The 20,808-nt window shown below is 40.7% G+C and overlaps 5 protein-coding genes across 9 annotated transcripts; all 5 read right to left on the minus strand.

Moving 5' to 3' along the window:
- Positions 1 to 1,015: 1,015 nt before the first annotated feature.
- On the minus strand, positions 1,016 to 2,652 carry LOC132872079 (histone H1). The gene has a single exon (XM_060906667.1). The coding sequence runs from the start codon at positions 2,574 to 2,576 to the stop codon at positions 1,968 to 1,970; it is 609 nt and encodes a 202-aa protein (XP_060762650.1). The 5' UTR covers positions 2,577 to 2,652; the 3' UTR covers positions 1,016 to 1,967.
- A 2,428-nt stretch (positions 2,653 to 5,080) lies between these two features.
- zgc:153409 (uncharacterized protein LOC767650 homolog) lies at positions 5,081 to 5,658 on the minus strand. Its single transcript, XM_060906676.1, has one exon. It carries the CDS (start codon positions 5,559 to 5,561, stop codon positions 5,250 to 5,252), a length of 312 nt encoding a protein of 103 aa, XP_060762659.1. The 5' UTR covers positions 5,562 to 5,658; the 3' UTR covers positions 5,081 to 5,249.
- On the minus strand, positions 5,508 to 6,346 carry LOC132872082 (histone H2B-like). The gene has a single exon (XM_060906675.1). It carries the CDS (start codon positions 6,289 to 6,291, stop codon positions 5,917 to 5,919), a length of 375 nt encoding a protein of 124 aa, XP_060762658.1. The 5' UTR covers positions 6,292 to 6,346; the 3' UTR covers positions 5,508 to 5,916.
- Positions 6,347 to 6,614: 268 nt separating this feature from the next.
- LOC132872081 (lysosomal membrane ascorbate-dependent ferrireductase CYB561A3) lies at positions 6,615 to 14,871 on the minus strand. Of its 5 annotated transcripts, none has more exons than XM_060906673.1 (6): positions 14,825 to 14,871; positions 9,859 to 10,058; positions 9,436 to 9,644; positions 9,115 to 9,269; positions 7,242 to 7,410; positions 6,615 to 6,944 (listed from the first exon to the last, which is right to left on the minus strand). In XM_060906673.1, the coding sequence occupies exons 2-6, from the start codon at positions 10,043 to 10,045 to the stop codon at positions 6,921 to 6,923; spliced, it is 744 nt and encodes a 247-aa protein (XP_060762656.1). In that variant the 5' UTR covers positions 10,046 to 10,058; positions 14,825 to 14,871; the 3' UTR covers positions 6,615 to 6,920. The 5 variants fall into 5 exon arrangements, with proteins under 5 accessions (XP_060762656.1, XP_060762654.1, XP_060762655.1 ...); XM_060906671.1 differs by having other exon boundaries at positions 14,759 to 14,871; XM_060906672.1 differs by lacking the exon at positions 14,825 to 14,871 and adding an exon at positions 10,919 to 11,054.
- A 2,826-nt stretch (positions 14,872 to 17,697) lies between these two features.
- LOC132872891 (tumor necrosis factor receptor superfamily member 10B-like) lies at positions 17,698 to 18,360 on the minus strand. The gene is made up of 3 exons (XM_060908008.1): positions 18,352 to 18,360; positions 18,167 to 18,203; positions 17,698 to 18,039 (listed from the first exon to the last, which is right to left on the minus strand). The coding sequence occupies exons 1-3, from the start codon at positions 18,358 to 18,360 to the stop codon at positions 17,744 to 17,746; spliced, it is 342 nt and encodes a 113-aa protein (XP_060763991.1). The 3' UTR covers positions 17,698 to 17,743.
- Between the last annotated feature and the right edge of the window lie 2,448 nt (positions 18,361 to 20,808).

The following is a 20,808-nucleotide window of genomic DNA, read 5'->3' on the forward strand; positions in this document are numbered from 1 at the left end:
TCACTCATGGTGGTCGCGATGACTGCACGCGGCATGTCAACTCCAAAAAACATATGGAGTATGCTGAAATGGCGAGTCAAGCGGAACGTAAATCTGGGGGTATCCAGCAGTTTTTTACGAAATCTGTGGATGAAAAGACACGGAACGTGACCCGTGCTGAAGCGGTGATGGTTGACCTATGCTTGGAGTTGAACTTGCCAATTAGTGCCATGAAATGTGAGTTAAACTTATTCAGTTTCTTTTTACATGTCTGATTTTTATTCACTGAAATATCAAACACTGGCTGGACTTCTTTAATTCAAAGTCTTTTCAGTGTTGCAAGTGCAAATGTACATGTAGTACGATCAAAAACAGAATTTTATGATTAGCGCTGTTGGGATTGTGGCAAAAAATGTATCATTCCACTGTTTTAAATACAATTATAAATGTCATTTTATTCAGTGTCTCTTCTGAAGCATTATGCTGAAGTATTTATATATTGGGACATTAAGATAACAATGTCGGACTCTCTTTGGCATGAAATAAGAAATTTTTTAAAAATTTTATTAGAATCCGTTAACAGGTAGAACATTTTGCCAGGCAATATAATATAATATAATACTTTTGAGGAGTTACATTCAATACCAATGATTGGTAGTCAACCGTAATGTCTGCAAACAGGGAACACTATTGTATTTATAAAAATGTGATATATTGTATGCTCTAGAAATTTGTTGAGTGGAAATTCAGTTGAGATGGCTGCTCACGTTTTGTTTATTCAATTCACACAAAACAGTTCTTTTTAATAATTTAAATGTTAAACATATTGGTATATACACCTCTTTATAATGGAAATGCACATAAATTAATGTTACTGAAAGTCATTCCGAAATACTGAAAAATGTTTTCAAGAATACTGAAATTCAAAATTTGGGGTAGGCATCTGCGATTGTGATAGATGATCCACCTTTAATTAATTAAAAAAAAGTCACTACAGTAAAGTGTAATATTGTGGTAATAACTACACAAACAAAAGTGGATTTTACACTTGTTTTATTTGGATTTTTTGTATTAAAATGTTTTTTAAGATATATACACAAATGCTTCAAAGTTTAAATGAAAAAAGACATATCACAATTACAGAAAAGCTGTTATTGTTACACAAATAAATAAATTAACATTTTTGTTCTTGGTATTTACATGAAGTTTCAATTGGTATGTATTTACAAAAAGGGAAAAAAATGGGACTAACATGAGCACAAACTTTCAAAAAAAAAAAAAAAAGGTTAATTACAGATCTGAAAAAAGTCAAACATCTGAAATGTTGTGTGCAGATGGAATTTTAGTGTAAGGACTTGCTTTTGTGGTCTTTTCCTTCGGGTCTGTGGTCTCAGTGGCTGGAGGAGGAGGAGGAAGGACTGGGAATCTGCACCAAGCCTTAGTCGGATTTGTGCGTGATGTGTAGAGGTAGTGAGAGAGGGTTGTGTTTTCAGAGTCCACTACACCAATAGCAACATTTCCATTCAAATCATCAGTTCCACTACTGTTTACGTCACTTCCGTTTAAAAATAAAACAACCAAAACCACTACTTTCTCTACCGGAAGTGCGGACGGAGCAGACAAGAAATGTTTTAACTTATTTAGTTTCAGGTTAACAAACATTTTGTATCAATAAAAAAAAAAAGACAATATTAGAAAAAATATATATGTATATTCAGATATACCCACGAGTCATGTTGTGTGTGTGAAGGAAGAAGTTTGTCCTCGGATGGAAACATGGCTAATGTTGAGTGCGCCGCTGTTGATCTCGCTGGTGTTCCTCTCCAGCCCTGTCAGCACACTCTCATCACTCCTCCACTCGTCAGGCCGTAGGATTCGAATCAGTTCTGCGCATGCTCAGTCCAAAATTTTAACCCTTTCCGTAGCTCTTTCAGATTATAGCGTTATGCTGCCGGTATTTTGAAGTTGAAAATATGACAAGTTGTTGCTTACTTCTTCTTTGCAGCCGCTTTCCTGGCCTTGGCCGCTTTGGGTTTGGCTGTTTTCGGCTTTGCAGCTTTGACTTTCTTACTCGGGCTCTTGGTCACTTTCTTGGCAGCGGGTTTCTTCGCTTTCTTCGGGCTCTTTGTGCTCTTTTTGGCCGCTGCAGGCTTCTTTACTTTCTTCGGCGCCTTTTTAGTAGCCGGCTTCTTGGCTGGTGCCTTTTTCGGCTTGGCCGCTTTCGCCGCCGGCTTCTTCGGCGCAGGCTTCTTGGCTTTGACGTCGCTCTTTTTGGCAGGCTTCTTCACCGCGCCGCCTTTGCTCACCTTGAACGAGCCGGATGCTCCGGTGCCTTTAGTCTGCACGAGCGAGCCCTTCTTCACGAGCGCTTTGAGCGCGATCTTGACGCGCGAGTTGTTCCTTTCGACATCGTACCCGCCGTTCGAGAGCGCCTTCTTCAGCGCGGACAGCGACACGCCTTTGCGCTCGTTGGACGCGGACACGGCTTTCAGGATCAGGTCTGAAACGCTCGGACCGGACTTCCTCAACTTCGCGGCGGACCTCTTCTTCGGAGCTTTGGCCGTGGTGGCTGCCGGAGCGGGCGCGGTCTCTGCCATTGGACTCGGTGAAAAGTTGGACGTTAGCGTTTACGAGATTAGAAAAAAAAATGCACGAAGTGACAATGTTTACGTCGAACAGCTGAGGGCGACATATAAACGAGTGGTGAGAACCTTATAGACTCAACCGAGCGCGCGGCTGCTCCCAACAGTACAGAGTGGACTTCAGATGTGTTTTCTTACCTTGAGAAACGCTGTAATTTCCGAACAAATGATCCAAAATTTGCGGTGTAAAAAGTATTTACCGATAGCTGAGTTCCCGGTTTGCACGGCTGTTCCTCGGTTTGCTCGATTTGCCCGGCCATTTTGTTTAAAATGGCCAAAACGCAGCCAAATCTGCAGGGATACTGAGTGGTGGAAACCGTACTTCCTCTATTATTTTAAAGTTTCTATAACAAATTTCGTGACCAAATGCACTTTTTATAGCCAATTCACACAGAAAAGACTCTGATTCACACACCCATGGTCGTTTTACCCGGACTTTTCTCAACACCGAGTAATTTTAGACGATTTTCGGCGGTGGAGGTAGCACACTTTCACACCGTCGCCATTTCAACCTCCCTTAATCTCACGGAGTCTTTCTTTATCTCACCAAACATTAATTAAGTCTCTTTTCTGTCAAACATTCCGTCAAAGAAATAAAAACAAGCGAGTAAAACCGTCTCATTGGGAAAAAATTCCCGGTCTTTGGGATTTAAATGAGAAACAGGAATGCTAGCATTAGCACTGTGGGGATGTGTAGTGGACTGGGTACTGAGGCTAACTCTGAGCAGAAAAGTTGGGAATTAAAATGTCGTGTTTTGTGCTCATGTTAAATTAACAGTCCATTAAATCTTCACAAGACTCAATATTAATGTTTCACGAGGCTTTAGGCACGAACTATCAAATATACTTAGTAGCTTAATGCTAATGGAGTCACGAAATTAGACAGCCCAACATACTGTACTATGCTCATCACTGAAAGGTTTTGTATCTGTGTGATGACTGAAATTATTATTATTATTATTATTATTATTATTAAGCGTTTGGAGGCATTTTCTCCATCTGATCAGTTGTCTCTACCTCTGTTATTTACCCTAAAAGAGGAGTCCTTACACAGGACATTGTCTCTGGAGCAAATTGAAAGCAGCACATGACTTGTAATTTAATCACTAATTAATTACCTTAGATTCCGGGTTATAACAGAATTATGGAGAGTAAACAGTACAAGTTTAACCCCTGAGATGATGATGATGATGATGATGATAGCAAAAGCCTTCTGTCATTGCAACTTGTGGCCTATAACCTGTATATTCCTGATATGACACGTGTTAATGAGCTCAACATTAGCAGCGAATGAACCTACAAAGGTCATAAATATCTGAAATATTTATCACAAATGGAAAAGTCAGTTTATAGGAGCTGATAAAAATTACCTTTTCTATCAGGTTATTCAGGCAAATAAGAAAAGAGGTTTAAGGGACTTGTTGTTTATAGTTATTATCATGATGTCATACCATTTTTATCAGACAGATCAGTGAAAATAACACTGACTTATTACTTCTCAATTAAATTATGCACAAGAAGAGTGGATAATAGTTTTTTTTAATACACAAATGAAATTCCATAAGCAGGTTTATCACCAACTTTTGCATATTTAATGTAATTATAATGCAATTATTCTTTTAGCAGCATCAGTTCTAGAAAACAAGTGATTTATACTTAAAAAAAAGGAAAATTTCAGGAAATTTATATATTTAATATATGTAGCATAGTTAGTATGTTCTATTCCATAGAATATTATTGTATGTAAGGGTTTTTTGTTTGTTTGTTTTTTAAGTATCTATTTGTAAATGTGATGTTTTTGGTTACTGGATTATGTGCAATAGTTATGTGGCAGTTATATTTACCCAGTGGATCGAAATTTCGTTTAAATGTGCATTCTGAATGTACAGGTATCTATCTATCTATCTATCTATCAAATTACAGTACTACAGGTCATAAATAACCTGATCATATCGTACTTATACGCTTGATTTGATTTCCTTACAATAAACATACAAATAAATTAATTTGAATCCTTTTTTAATTCTTAATGAAGTGATGTGAATGAAAATAAACACCAGACTTTGCAAGTTGAAAATGCACAATTAGCAGCTTGGTAACTGATTTTTGCCTAATTAATGTAATTACAATATAATTATTCATGTAATAGTCATTAGAGCTGAAGAATGAAATGTTTTCCCTGAAACATCCAAATTTGTGCAAGAATAGTTAAGTGATATAAAATGTCATTAATATAGTTAAGTGAATCCTTTTTTTTTACACGTGTAAAAAAAAGGATTCACTTAACTATATTAATGACATATTTTATACATAATATACACAATTTTTGTCCATTTTAATTTTTCAACGAATTTCAAATTGATGTTTAATTTATATATCTTGCTTTGTATAAAACATGCTTATTCTTCCTTATAACATTGTTTTATATTTTCACCCCAAGACAAGAACAGACCACTGAATTAGAATCAGAAGCATTTTATTGTATTGAAAAAAATCTCACAATAATTCCAAACAGAGTACAGATACCGAATTTGGGCTTTGCTCTCAGAGAGAGGACCTGGGCGGCCCTGAAAAGAGCCTTTGGGTTTGTTTGAGTTTGTTCAGAGTCTGCAGACCGGAAGTGCGCCTTCAGCCGCCGAAGCCGTACAGAGTGCGTCCCTGGCGCTTGAGCGCGTACACCACGTCCATGGCAGTGACAGTCTTGCGCTTGGCGTGCTCGGTGTAGGTGACGGCGTCGCGGATCACGTTCTCCAGGAAGACCTTCAGCACACCACGGGTCTCCTCGTAGATCAGACCGGAGATTCGCTTCACGCCGCCGCGGCGAGCCAGACGCCTGATAGCGGGTTTGGTGATGCCCTGGATGTTGTCCCGCAGGACTTTACGATGTCGCTTGGCGCCGCCTTTCCCGAGCCCTTTCCCGCCTTTTCCTCTGCCAGACATCTCGGTGCGACTAACACTCTCCTTCCGTCCTTCACGCAGCGTTCAAAGAAATGAAGAGCGGTGTGTAAGCGAGGAACTATAATATCTAAGACGCGGACCTAGTTGAAAGCAGCATGCTGTTTGTTTGGCGCTGGGCCAAAGCTGAACAAAGAGGAATTCATGGTGTTTTTTTTTTTACACAGAAACAGTATAGTCTTTTATTAATATATAACACTCTCCGGAACCTGAGGGAAAAAAAAAAAAAAAAACACGAAAAGCAGCTCCTTTATTGGGACCTGGGAGGCTCTTAAAAGAGCCTTTGTTGGTATGTTTTTCCCACGTGGGTAGAGCAAGGGTGTGTGTGCGTGAGAGAGATTCACTTGGAGCTGGTGTACTTTGTCACAGCTTTGGTGCCCTCGGACACAGCGTGCTTGGCGAGCTCCCCCGGAAGCAGCAGGCGCACGGCGGTCTGGATCTCGCGAGACGTGATGGTGGAGCGCTTATTGTAGTGCGCGAGACGCGATGACTCACCGGCGATCCGCTCGAAAATGTCGTTCACGAACGAGTTCATGATGCTCATGGCCTTGGAGGAGATGCCCGTGTCCGGGTGGACCTGCTTCAGCACTTTGTACACGTAGATGGCGTAACTTTCCTTGCGCGACTTCTTGCGCTTTTTACCGCCTTTACCTGCCGTCTTGGTCACGGCTTTCTTCGAGCCTTTCTTAGCAGCTGATTTTGCAGGTTCCGGCATCGCGAGCAGAAGCGAGAAAAACCCCCACCAAAAACAAGAAAGAAAAAAATAATAAAACACGCTACTCAGGCGTAGTAAATGAGTTTATATACAGACCATATGCAGATTTATAACAGGGCGCTCCGATTGGACCAAATGTTTCCCTTGCTTCCTATTGGTTAACTTTGAACACCAAGATGCTCGTGCTCCGTCCTATAACGAACCTTGCTTCCCTTGTATGTCTGCCCCTCCCCACCCTTCCCAAACCGGTTTGAACCGGATTGAACAACAAAGGCAGACAGCAAGGTGGGTCATAGTGTTAGAAAATGATGCATAACAAAATATTCTCACTTTAAAAAGTCATACATTTTATTAGTCATTCACAGAATCACATTTACATACACAATGAAGCTCACATCTGAATATTTATTTAAAATCATCCTAGCCCACTTTCTTTTTGACACTGCTTTTAATGCTGCACTGCACACTTGAATGGCAATCAAGTGTCCAAATACAAAACAAATCGTGTAATTTAAAAAAAAAAAAAGTGACTTAAGACTGCTTAAAGCAATGCTCCAAGCAGATAAACCTCTGTGCATTTAAACTGATCCAGACAGCACCAAGAAAGCTAAAGGAAAGGTGTTGAAACTTCAGCTGTTGTCCCCTGGCAATTGCTGGAAAGAGAAAAAGGGGAACAGCAACATGAACAGCTAGTTTTTACACATGCACAACAATAATGCAAGCTGGCTTTATATATACACACACACGATCTGTTATTGTTTGGTGCATCTGCATGGCTCATGTACAATAAGTGTTCACATTTCATGGATGCCAGATCCTAATGCATGTGAGTAAAACACCACTCCTACTTTAAAGCAGCAAGATAAGAACAAAATATTACATACATACGAATTGAATCATCATCATCATCATCATCATCATCCCCCCACACAACACAAACACACACTCACCCTGTACCCCGCCTCCTCGGTCCTTTGTTCAGGACGTTGCCAAGCCTGATTGGACAGGATTTTCAAGACAACCAGTGCCAAAGCCACAATGACGACACCAAGTGAATTCCCGAGTACCGCCTCCGGTGGCAGCTGGTTGTATGGCAGCGTCCCATTGGTTCCCTTTTTTCTAAGAGAATGGACCAATAGCAGAGCAGAGTTTGCATTGGAGCACTTTCAGACAAATGAACAAGACTTGCCTTGGTTCCACTCTAAAGCTTTTGTTCTTTGTGTATGCAGCACTCCATAACAGTTTGGACAAATTAAACTTCAAAATGGGGTCAGCCAGCCAGCCAGGCCATGTTCGGTGTCCTATTTTTGTCCATGCAGTTTGCACAACTGACATTGCAAAACTGATGTCTAAATATGCACTTTAAAAACACTGACTTAAGACAAAAACAGTCATGATACTGAATCATCTTCCTCAACGTCCTGGATACCGGTGCACAGTAGGTGTAGCTTTAGCGGATAAGCTGACAAAGCTCAGACATTGTAAGCAGCGTGAATAAAACGCATCTACGACAGTTGTCCAAGAGCCACCAATAAAACAGGACAGCATAGGATGAATTTCAAAGCACAGCTACAAATACAGTAGTAGCAGCAACATCAAAACACACTAATGGACAAATTCTCATTTCCATTTATGCACAAGCCCATATGCTGATAATGTACACAAAAGGCAGTGATTCTTTAATTGCAGGTTCAAGGACCATATAATCTGACAGTCTGAAGATGGAATACTCCTATGCTAAAAGCCATAATAAAAACTGAATTAGTACGTTAATACAAGTTATTCTGCTATTTGATGAACCCACGTATAAGCATTGTATTACAGGTCAATTTCAGCCAAACTATCACCTGAAAAAATTAAAGTAAATGCACTAAAGAGGTACAATAAGCAGGAGAAAAAAAAAAAAGCGTTCCTCATGTAGGGGACGGGTGGAACACCTCCCAACCAACCAACCCTCAGAACAGGTGTTTCTCACCCAGTACATTCCAGGATTTCCCGTTTTTTTAAAATAAATAAAAGTGTCATGAGGATTCGGTTCTCATCTGACTGAGGAAGAAAAAAAATTAATCCAACAAATTCAGTTGCATATACACAAATCTTATGGCAATGATTACTAGCAACTCTCAGCAAGCGGTGTTGAAAGAAATTGTTAGGATAGTGACATCTTTCCATGTGCAAGTGTCCCCATTATGGATAAAAAGAGGAAAAGCCAATGAGTTACATCTTAAACAGTGAGCACTTATTTGTAAATTTCAACCATTTGGGGGGGGGGGGGGGGGGGTCTGTTCATTCTATGGGTGGTACTGTCAAATTTCATGCAATATGCATCCAGTAGTTACATTTCTACACATTACGATGACATTTGTTGAAAATTAAGTTCCAAGCAGGTCTGTTCTTGTTCATCAGAAATGTAAAGTTTAAAAAAAAAAAAAAAAACTCACTAATTCTGTATCAGGTTTTGACTTGGAATAAGGTCTTACATGTTAAATTAAAGTGCATAGTCCTTGATCTTCAACAGTTGCAAGTGTGGGTTTGATTCCTCCCACTACTTCCTTTTCAAAGAAATAAGAGGGGGCAGATTCAGGGGAACTACACATTTCTGCTGCGGTGAATCCGACAACGTTGGTCTTCCCCATTTGAATGGTAAATCTGGTGATTTGCTTCCTCCTGTTCACATGGCCAATCACACTATACCACCTACATGTTTGGCTTGCTGGTCATGTAGTCCCTCTCGGCACATTTCAAACAGTTATTCACCAAGTCCTGAGATTTCAACTCACTTTGCACACAAAGTTACTGCCTGATTGAAGAGACACCACTTACAGTGCAAAAAACAGCTTCTCGTTGATGCCAGAGATGCAGGACACAACACTAAGGACCAGGATAATGGCTCCCATCCACACGTGAGCAGGTTTGACAAACACTCTGAGAGGCACAGGAGAGCACGGGAGGAGGAAAGCTCCAAATCCAACAACCCACTACACACAGGAGAGGATTATAAAAACCAGTCTCATTTATGAAATCACAGCACTTAAAGCCTAAACCTGGAGAGATAGTTTCTTTCTAAAAAAGGTTTCCATGGTAACAGTTAACATACACAACATTTAATATCATCCTCTAGAAAACCATAATCATTTTCTGTACCTGAGCAGCAAACAAAGCACTGGTGAGGATTCCCACCCAGCTGTGCAGCGAGTAAAGGTTTGGTATATTATTGGCATTATGGTAGTCAAACACAGCACACAAGCCCACAATGGTGAAAATCAGTGCAAGGAGAAGGAGGGAAGCATGGACAATCTTCCATATCAGTTTGTCCTGAATCCAGGTCAGTGGGACACGATACACCACAGCAGCTGAGATAAGAGAGATTATATTTCATCAGTTGACCGTCTCAGTGACTTGCTTACATTTGTTATGAGATCAAGATTACACCTGTACATGATAAACAAAAGCAGTCATACACCACAATCCACAAATGACTCGTACACACATGCCTTCTGCTTATTCACCCAGCCACTAGTACACACCCATCATTGTTCTCATAGTGATAAGCACTTTGTCCCTCACCGTTTCCGTACAGCACCACCAAGCCAATCACCATGAGCACGGGATGCCAGTTGAACTGCGTGTTTTTCCCATCCCAGGAGAAGCCTTCACGGTAGGTGGCATTCCAGGAGATGACCAGCACCACACACACCACACTGAGCACCAAACACAGCAGATAGGCTGTGTAAAACGATACAGTCGCCTTCATTGCTGGAAACCACCTGAGAAAATGGTGGACATGTTAAAATATAACGATCATCACAAAAAAAAGAGTCACATTGAACCGGTCAGAAACTGAATCAATGACTTGCATAGTAATCCTAAAGTCATCCTTCATGTCTATCTAAAAAGAACAAGTGCAGCAGAGCCTCAGTCAGTCCTGCTCCAGCAGCACAGCTTCAATTTTTATTCCAGGCAGAACAGCATAAACAACAGAGTGTTTTTAATATTTTCCCCCCCTCCATGATTCTCCATTATACCTGTTCTACCGGTATTCCTCCATTTCAACAGAGCAGTACATAGCCAAAAACAAAAGTTCAGAACATCCATTTAGCACCAGACTTGCTAAAAACATCACAAATATTTCAGTAAACATGTTCCTCATTACTCACCAAGTAAAAAGAAAAAAACCCTGAGTAATTTAAACTGTCCCTCATCATGTCCCATGGGGAAACATCCAATTTCAAAACACTACCTTTTCAGAAAGGCTTTGAAGTAAAACCCTTTAAGAAGCCAAAACCCCTGAAAAACCCTGTGAAGATACAAGTGAAGCTTGAGGAAATCCAGAATTTTGTTTCACCATGTAGATTTAAACACACATCTTACCAAAATCCCCCAACTAACTGAAAACTTACTAAGACAAAGTGCTAACACTGGAGACTTCTTCGTTGAACAAGTCTCCTTACTAACCCACCTTCTTCCATAAGATAACATTTAGGTTTCAATTACATGGAGCCACACAATTACCTGCTGTAATTACCAGAACTGCTGTTCCAGATAATGAACCAACACCTCCTGACCAATCAGAATTAATCAACGCTGTGGTCGACATTTGCATATTTTGCCTCTTAAATTGACTTACCTCACCAAATGAGCTTCAAGCTTCTAAAAGTTAGTATAAGTCTTTTGAACTGTCAGAAATACACAGTTCCAGTGTGTATGTGCGTATCTGAAAGTCTGAAAGTTTCCTGTTTTTGGTGACATCACCCAAAAATAAACCGCGTGATCTGTCGTTATTTAAATTATTTCAGTTCTTCTTTCCTCAGCTGAGTCTTTCTTCCTTTCCAGAGTGTTGCCCAGGTGCACAAAGTCCCCCTAATAATAATATCACATCAGCCTCTTTTTGACAAACACACCATGCACTCATGACATTTATTATCTCATCTCATTATCTGTAGCCGCTTTATCCTGTTCTACAGGGTCGCAGGCAAGCTGGAGCCTATCCCAGCTGACTACGGGCGAAAGGCGGTGTACACCCTGGACAAGTCGCCAGGTCATCACAGGGCTGACACACAGACACAGACAACCATTCACACTCACATTCACACCTACGGTCAATTTAGAGTCACCAGTTAACCTAACCTGCATGTCTTTGGACTGTGGGGGAAACCGGAGCACCCGGAGGAAACCCACGCAGACACGGGGAGAACATGCAAACTCCGCACAGAAAGGCCCTCGCCGGCCACGGGGCTTGAACCCGGACCTTCTTGCTGTGAGGCGACAGTGCTAACCACTATACCACCGTGCCACCCACATTTATTATTATGATTATTATTAGGGCCCGAGCACCGGTCGGTGCAAAGACCCTATTGTTTTTCGAAGGATGATTTTTTTTTTTTCTGTCGCGTTTGGCCTATTTTGAGGCATTTCCCATGCACGAAAACTCATGAAATTTGATACACACATCAGTCATTGTAACCGCTTCTCAGCCACAGACGTTTGGCCCCGGGCATGGCCCAGGGACTTCATAGCGCCCCCTAATTGAAACAAAACTCTTTAGAACTTATGGCTAGAATCTTACTCAGAACCCTTAGATCAGTACAAAAATGACATGAATCATGATAGTTGTCCTAGCAACAGACACACACACACACACACACACACACAAAATAATAGTGACCTGCCATCATTGTGCATTTTGTTGTAGACATATGAAAACTCTGCATGTACACACACACACTGCAGACACAGGAAAGCTAAGATGACTTAAGATTACAGCGTGAGATAGAGATAAGGAGGAAACACATGTATAGTTTTGTACATATATAAATGTACATTTTCACACCATGGAAATACACACACACTTACAGTCTTTGTCTATCTCTCATCCATCAAGCAGTCATGGCATTTGCAACATGCACATCACCTTTGAACTTTTGATGAATATATGAAATGTTACCGTTTTGTTGGGTCGCGGAATGTCCTGGGTTGCGGAACCACACGTGCGAGGGCCCGTCAAGGCCGCTAGCGGCTTTAATTATTGTTATTCATCTCATCTCATTATCTCTAGCCGCTTTATCCTTCTACAGGGTCGCAGGCAAGCTGGAGCCTATCCCAGCTGACTACGGGCGAAAGGCGGGGTACACCCTGGACAAGTCGCCAGGTCATCACAGGGCTGACACATAGACACAGACAACCATTCACACTCACATTCACACCTACGCTCAATTTAGAGTCACCAGTTAACCTAACTTGCATGTCTTTGGACTGTGGGGGAAACCGGAGCACCCGGAGGAAACCCACGCGGACAGAGGGAGAACATGCAAACTCCGCACAGAAAGGCCCTTGCTGGCCACAGGACTCGAACCCAGAACCTTCTTGCTGTGAGGCGACAACGCTAACCACTACACCACCGTGCCGCCCACATTTATTATTATTATTATCACATTTTAAGTTTAGCCTCTTTTTGAGGAATACACCATGCACTCATGACATTTATTATTACACTGGCAGTCAATGAAAAAGTCCAGGTCAATAATTCAACATATTATGCAATACGGAGTTGGGGAAATGTTTGTTTTGAGATGTTTCTATTGAATAGCGTGCACAGAAGTCATTAATGAGTTCTCCTCAATCCAAACATTTTTCAATAGTCTTCAGGGAGTGGTCTTTAGGAATCAGCTCAAAGTGCTGTTTTGGAGAAAAACAAAAATTTGTACACGGTTGAAAGGATGGGTTGGATAGCCTTTATTAAGGCCATGAAAAAGCCGACTTTTGTATTCCTTATGTCCAAGATGCCACGGTTAAATCCAGATGACAGATGCACGTCCGCATGCTGCCCGTGTCACCAGAGGGTTCCTGGAAGGTCAGAATGTCCAAACCCTGCCATAGCCTGCATATTCACCTGATCTCAATCCCATTGAGCATTTATGGGATCACCTTGGTGTTCAGATCCAGAACCGTGTTCCTCGTCCCATGAACAGAGGTCAACTGATCCAGGCTCTTCAAGAGGAGTGGCAGGCCATTCCACAAGACAGGATTCGCCGTTTGATACGCAGTATGCGTTGCAGACTGACGGCTTGTATTGCTGTTGGTGGGGACAATACTCGGTACTGAAGCTGCAACTTTCCAATTACAGGGTATCCATTTTGTTCGGACTGTACATTATCAAAGCTCACAACAATTGTGATTTTTTGTTTATTCATCTCGAGTTAAATGTCAGTATATTGATCTGTAAGCTTCTAGTACATGATTTCATAGCTTATGAATAAAATTATTTTCATAAATGTCACCTGGACATTTTCATTGACTGTCAGTGTATTATTATTATTATCACATTTTAAGTTTAGCCTCTTTTTGAGGAAAACACCACGCACTCATGACATTATTATTATTATTATTATTATTATCACATTTTAAGTTTAGCCTCTTTTTGAGGAATACACCATGCACTCATGACATTTATTATTATTATTATTATTATTATTATTGGCGGCACGGTGGTGTAGTGGTTAGCGCTGTCGCCTCACAGCAAGAAGGTCCTGGGTTCGAGCCCCGGGGCCGGCGAGGGCCCTTCTGTGTGGAGTTTGCATGTTCTCCCCGTGTCCGCGTGGGTTTCCTCCGGGTGCTCCGGTTTCCCCCACAGTCCAAAGACATGCAGGTTAGGTTAACTGGTGACTCTAAATTGACCGTAGGTGTGAGTGTGAATGGTTGTCTGTGTCTATGTGTCAGCCCTGTGATGACCTGGCGACTTGTCCAGGGTGTACCCCGCCTTTCGCCCACAGTCAGCTGGGATAGGCTCCAGCTTGCCTGTGACCCTGTAGAAGGATAAAGCGGCTACAGCTAATGAGATGAGATTATTATTATTATTATTATTATCACATTTTAAGTTTAGCCTCTTTTTGAGGAATACACCATGCACTCATGACATTTATTATTATTATTATTATTATTATTATTATTATCACATTTTAAGTTTAGCCTCTTTTTGAGGAATACACCATGCACTCATGACATTTATTATTATTATTATTATTATTATTATTATCACATTTTAAGTTTAGCCTCTTTTTGAGGAATACACTATGCACTCATAACATTATTATTATTATTATTATTATTATTATTATCATCACATTTTAAGTTTAGCCTCTTTTTGAGGAATACACCATGCACTCATGACATTATTATTATTATTATTATTATTATTATTATTATTATCACATTTTAAGTTTAGCCTCTTTTTGAGGAATACACCATGCACTCATGACATTTATTATTATTATTATCGCTTTTTTAATACATATTTTTCAGTAATAAAGGATGATTGGTCAGGTTTCTCCACTCACAGTCTCTGAAATATTTTCAAACCAAAAATAACTTCGTGCTGTTTCCACGGTAACTGTTTTACTGCTCGCGCGCTCGGTTTTTCTCTCTAAACAAACTGCGTTATTAATTTAATTTAATCCATAAAACAGGAGACCTTTTTAGGGTTGATGTTTGTTTCGACCGCCTCAGAAGACCGTCCTTAAGACAGTTTATCACACACCTGCAGACCTCCCCAGCTACGCCGAGCTCCCATTGTTTACTTCCGCCTTTCCTCACCGCAATGCATCATGGGTAACGCAGTGGCTCTATCAGCATGTATAATGCTGCGTTCATGTGCTCTGGGAAGATGATATTTTCCAGTTGGGAAGTGGTATTTACCAATGTGTTGTATTCACATGCTTTTGTTGTTGTTGACAAATTAGAGATGGTGGACCAGATTCAGAATCAGGCCTGTCATTTGGCTAAAACAATTATAGATTGCCTTGTTCATCAGCTGCAGCAGGAATATGAGTTATCAAAAGTCAAAAAATGCTGAATATTTCCTGATCATGACAAGTAGAGATTTTCTTAACCCATTGAATGCCACGCAGTTTTTGGAAATTTGGCTGTAGCCACAATGAGAGTAGCCAGTATCTAGATCATTGTTGGCGTTCTTTGGACAGCCACAGAATATTTTGTCTCATCTCATCTCATCTCATTATCTCTAGCCGCTTTATCCTTCTACAGGGTCGCAGGCAAGCTGGAGCCTATCCCAGCTGACTACGGGCGAAAGGCGGGGTACACCCTGGACAAGTCGCCAGGTCATCACAGGGCTGACACATAGACACAGACAACCATTCACACTCACATTCACACCTACGGTCAATTTAGAGTCACCAGTTAACCTAACCTGCATGTCTTTGGACTGTGGGGGAAACCGGAGCACCCGGAGGAAACCCACGCGGACACGGGGAGAACATGCAAACTCCACACAGAAAGGCCCTCGCCGGCCCCGGGGCTCGAACCCAGGACCTTCTTGCTGTGAGGCGACAGCGCTAACCACTACACCACCGTGCCGCCAGAATATTTTGTATTAGGCTATAATATACATATTATAATATAATATACATAACATGACTCGTTTAAAAGGTGAGAGTCAGCTTTCTGTAGGTGAAAACCACTTCTTTCTTGGTTCATAAGCTAGTCTTGTACCGCTCGTCGCCATGTTGAAAAGGTTAAAGTTCATCTCATCTCGGCAACTCGTGTATCAAAATTTTCTACGAGTTGCCCAGTGGAAAATACCACAAGAGGGGGCGTTCATGTGTGCTTTCCATGTCGGCGTTTGGTATTTACCATAATTCCCATAGCACATGAACGCACCATAAGTCGTAGAGAGAGTTTATGAAAATAAATTCAGTTACAACCTTTGTGTTGCTCTTAAATTTGTTAATTAGTCTAGTAAGGGAAAAACAGTATAAACATTTTGGAATGGAATTGAATTAATTTAATTTTAATTAGCATTTTTTATAGCAGGCATAATATATAAAGTACACAATCAAACTAACCAACCATCTGGAGGGCAATCAGTTACCACTAGGAACTAAAGTCAGTGTGTGATTTGAAGCAAATAGCTTTCTGATGTTTGGGAAATCCCTTTCATACTTCTCAACCTGAGGAATCAGGGTTTTTTTTTTTTTTTGCTGTTGTTTTTTTTACCGCCTCTGTACAGTTCCTAGTATACACACTATGTGGTCGCCTGAACATCACACTCATGTAGTTCTTCCCTAAACTGTTGCCACAATATAGAAAGTTCATCGTTGTATCAAATGTCTCTGTATGCTGTAGTATTATAATTTCCCTTCACTTGAACAAAGAGACCCAAACCTGCTCCTTTTGCAGCATGACAATGCCCCTGTGCACAAAGCGCTCTAGTGTTTTCAGGTTGGAGTGGAAAAACTCATGTGTCCTCTGGCCCAGAGCCCTGACTGAACACCTTTGAGATGAACTGGAACACCAACTCCACCCTGTGGTGTGGAACACCACAACCGAGGATGGGTTCCCTTTTGAGTGTGGTTCCTCTCGAGGTTTCTTCCTCATGTCGTCTGAGGGAGTTTTTCCTTGCCACCGTCGCCACAGGCTTGCTCATTGGGGATAGATTAGGGATAAAATTAGCTCATGTTTTAAGTCGTTCAAAATCTGTAAAGCTGCTTTGCGACAATATTTATTGTTAAAAGCGTTATACAAATAAACTTGACACCCCACACCTCCCCAAAATCTAATGGACAGCCTTCACAGAAGAGTGGAGGTTATAATAATAGCAAAGAGGGAATAAATCTGGAATGGGATGTTCAACAAGAACGTATGGCTGTGACAGACTGGTGTCCACATACTTTTGGACATATAGTGTACGTCAACATGTTCTCACACACACACACACACACACACACACACACACACACACACACACACACACTTTGTCATTTCTCCATAAACATCTGTAAAAGTTTCCTTTCTGGTTCTAACCACACAGGTTTAACCTTGGGGCCTCACCACGTGAATCACTTGGTGAAAATAATCACAGAACTGAAAACGTTTAGTTTGAAACAATGCCATTTTATGCAGCACCGCCCTCATGCGGTCAATAACGGTATGACAAGCTATAAATACTCCAGTTTAAAAAAAAAACAACTACTTCTGTACATTGCTCTTATGAAATAATAAAAATGTCAAATAAGAATATTGCGTTTAAAAAGTAAACTAATCCTTAGTTACAAGTATGGTTGTGCATCATTTATGTGAGAATTAACAAGTGAAAGAAAATTGATAATATCAACCATATCTTAGTTTGTGGTGTTGTTTTCCACCATAGTATAATCAATATTCATCCTGCTTATTTTATAAAAAGGTACAAAACACATTTAGCAAATAAGACATTTAATATTACCTCACAAAAAGTAGGAAACAGAATGGATGAATATCAAAGTCAACCAATCAGTACTTCATACATTATTTAAAGGCCAAAAAATAAAAATGTACAATTTCACGAAATGCCGACATTCACAAATAATAAAGGCAAAAGTATACATTCAAAAATAATAAATAACACAAGTCCAATTTTCACAGTTTTCCACAAGCACCATAGAAGATCTTGTGCTTGTTTTCAGTCTTCATATCTGAAGTAGCCACTCTCGATGGCTCTTGCGATGATGCTTTCTGCAGACAGCTTCTGGTTCAGATAACAAAGGGCTTCGATGAGGCTGTTAAAATCCGCCTTCATGCCTTCTTTCTCCATCCAGACCTTCAGCAGCTCGTACACCCTATCCTCAGGCAAAGAACAGGTCATCTCGGTGGTCTTTATGATGTTGTCGCTCAGGCCGAGGAACCTGAAGAAGCGGTTGTGGTAGTTCATGTCTATCTCTCCGAACAGGTCAAAGCTTTTCCTCAGAGAGTCATCTGCTTGGGAAGAGGGAAAAGAAAAAAAAAGGGGGGGGAAAAAAGCCACACACACACACACACAAGGTCAAACACTGTCCAGGAATGACCCAGAGCTGAAGTATTTAATATATGAAGGTCATAAACTTACCATTTAAAGGAACAAGCCTACACAGTGTTCCATTTTCCTATTATGGGAAAAAAAAGTGGAAAAATTCTCATTAATGCAAATATGATTTCTTACTGAATATGAAGCTGAGATGATGCTGTGATTCTTTCAGCCACCAGATGGCGCTGCATATTGCTATGTTATTTGATGTGAACATTAAGACACACGAGAGTCATTTGCTCCTATTTTTCATTACTCTTGCAGTGTAATTTAACCAAAATGCTTCCACAGAAACCTCGTTTCAACATCCAAGCTGTCCATGAGTGTGAACAGTGAGCCGTTTGTTTGATATGCGTGTTTGTTTATTAAAAGCTATAGTCAGATTTCTCATGAAACATACACTATCGTTCAAAAGTTTGGGGTCACCCAGACAATTTTGTGTTTTCCATGAAAAGTCACACTTTTATTTACCACCATAAGTTGTAAAATGAATAGAAAATATAGTCAAGACATTTTTCTGGCCATTTTGAGCATTTAATCGACCCCACAAATGTGATGCTCCAGAAACTCAATCTGCTCAAAGGAAGGTCAGTTTTATAGCTTCTCTAAAGAGCTCAACTGTTTTCAGCTGTGCTAACATGATTGTACAAGGGTTTTCTAATCATCCATTAGCCTTCTGAGGCAATGAGCAAACACATTGTACCATTAGAACACTGGAGTGAGAGTTGCTGGAAATGGGCCTCTATACACCTATGGAGATATTGCACCAAAAACCAGACATTTGCAGCTAGAATAGTCATTTACCACATTAGCAATGTATAGAGTGTATTTCTGATTAGTTTAACGTGATCTTCATTGAAAAGAACAGTGCTTTTCTTTCAAAAATAAGGAAATTTCAAAGTGACCCCAAACTTTTGAACGGTAGTGTACACGTATATTGCAATCTATGCCCAGTTTAACACACAGGGTGGCAGAGGATTATGCAAAACTTACAGGAGAGCAAGAAGACAGTAATGGGGAAACAAAACAGACTCCACAAACTGTTCACTGGTGTAAAAAGACCCTAAAAAGTGTCAAGAGTTAAATCGATCCCATGGGAATAAAATACTTCTAAATTAAGTGGGTGGGGCCAAGTTTCATTCTCAACAACCATGAGTCGAAGTCATTCCTTCCTTCATAAAAAGTTACAGCAGATTGCGCCAACCTAGCTAGCAAACCTAGCTGACCTTGTACAAGTGTCGCGTTAATGCTACACCTGAATGTTTTTGTACATGTATGACTACAATTTGTTTGTAGAAGCAAATCCTGTTCATCCATCCATTATCTGTCCTACAGGGCAAGATGGATCCTATCCCAGCTGACTATGGACAAAAGGCGGGGTACACCCTGGACAAGTCGCCAGATCATCGCAGGGCTGACACAGAGACAACTCACATGCATACCTACGGTCAATTTAGAGCCACCAATTAGCCTAACCTGCATGTCTTTGGACTGTGGAGGAAACGGGAGCACCCGGAAGAAACCCATGCAGACATAGCAAGAACATGCAAACTCCACACAGAAAGCTCCCTCGCCAGCCGCTGGGCCCGAACCCAGGACCTTCTTGCTGTGAGGCGACAGTGCTAACCACTACACCACCGTGCCGCCCCCTGTACAACAATCCTTATTATCCAATCCAGTTCCGCTTGAGTGATGCAACAGGCTGGACAGAAGGCTGTCAATCAAGTGTGCTCATTAGAATATTCGTGCCACGCCCACACAAACCTCAGGTCAGTCTAATCAGCAAACTCAGCTGAGTATTACTGACTCAAACTTTGCAGGATGTTTAATAGAATGTGAACTTGATCAGTTATACCATCACCTGAGCACCTGGGAGAAGCACATTTCGACAAGATTTTTAATTCATAGAGGTCTGGCACACACAAAAAAAAAACAGGCTGTTTAAACTTAAGTAAAATGATTAGTTAAAAGCTGATTAATTAATGATGACAGAAGACCATTTCAGGTGGATAAACTGAGTAAAATGAAGTGTGATGTAAAACCATCATATAACGCTCCTGCTTACTACACGCAAGTAAACAAAGAGATAAAAATATAAAATCCCCTGAGTGAAAAAAAAAAAAAAAAAAGATGATGATGCATTCAGAAACCATCCACAGCAGCAGCGAATGAGTCATTTCTGACTAAAGAAGTTGTGAGTAGATTACGAAAGTGAGGACACGACATTCTGTTTGGGACTCGAATTTTTCAATTCGAAAAAACAATTGAGAAATGAGACAAGGGAGGTGTGGATGTGCTACAGCAGATGAAAAGACCACAAAGAACAAAGCAACTTGCTGATGAGCAAAAGTTTGCAATAAAGCCGATCCATAAACAGCACAAAAAAATAATTTTTTTAAAAAAAAGCATGCACACACACACACACACACCTGTGCCAGCATCAGTTAGTGGTGGTAGAGCCTGACAGAGTGACATAACACAATTCAAGAATATTAAAAAGTTTTATTATTAGCTTTAGGTTATGCCAAGCATCTTTCATACAAGTCCCTGATTTAATTGTTGCTATAGAAACGATAAGGAGCGCATCAATAGAAACCTGTGATTTGCAGGCGCATTACTGTCAGAGAAAATTAAAAATCAACACCTTCTGACCAATCAGAGTAGAGAATCTCACAGTGCTGTGG

This window comes from Neoarius graeffei, chromosome 24 (assembly GCF_027579695.1).
Source record: "Neoarius graeffei isolate fNeoGra1 chromosome 24, fNeoGra1.pri, whole genome shotgun sequence".
NCBI classification, from domain to species: domain Eukaryota; kingdom Metazoa; phylum Chordata; class Actinopteri; order Siluriformes; family Ariidae; genus Neoarius; species Neoarius graeffei.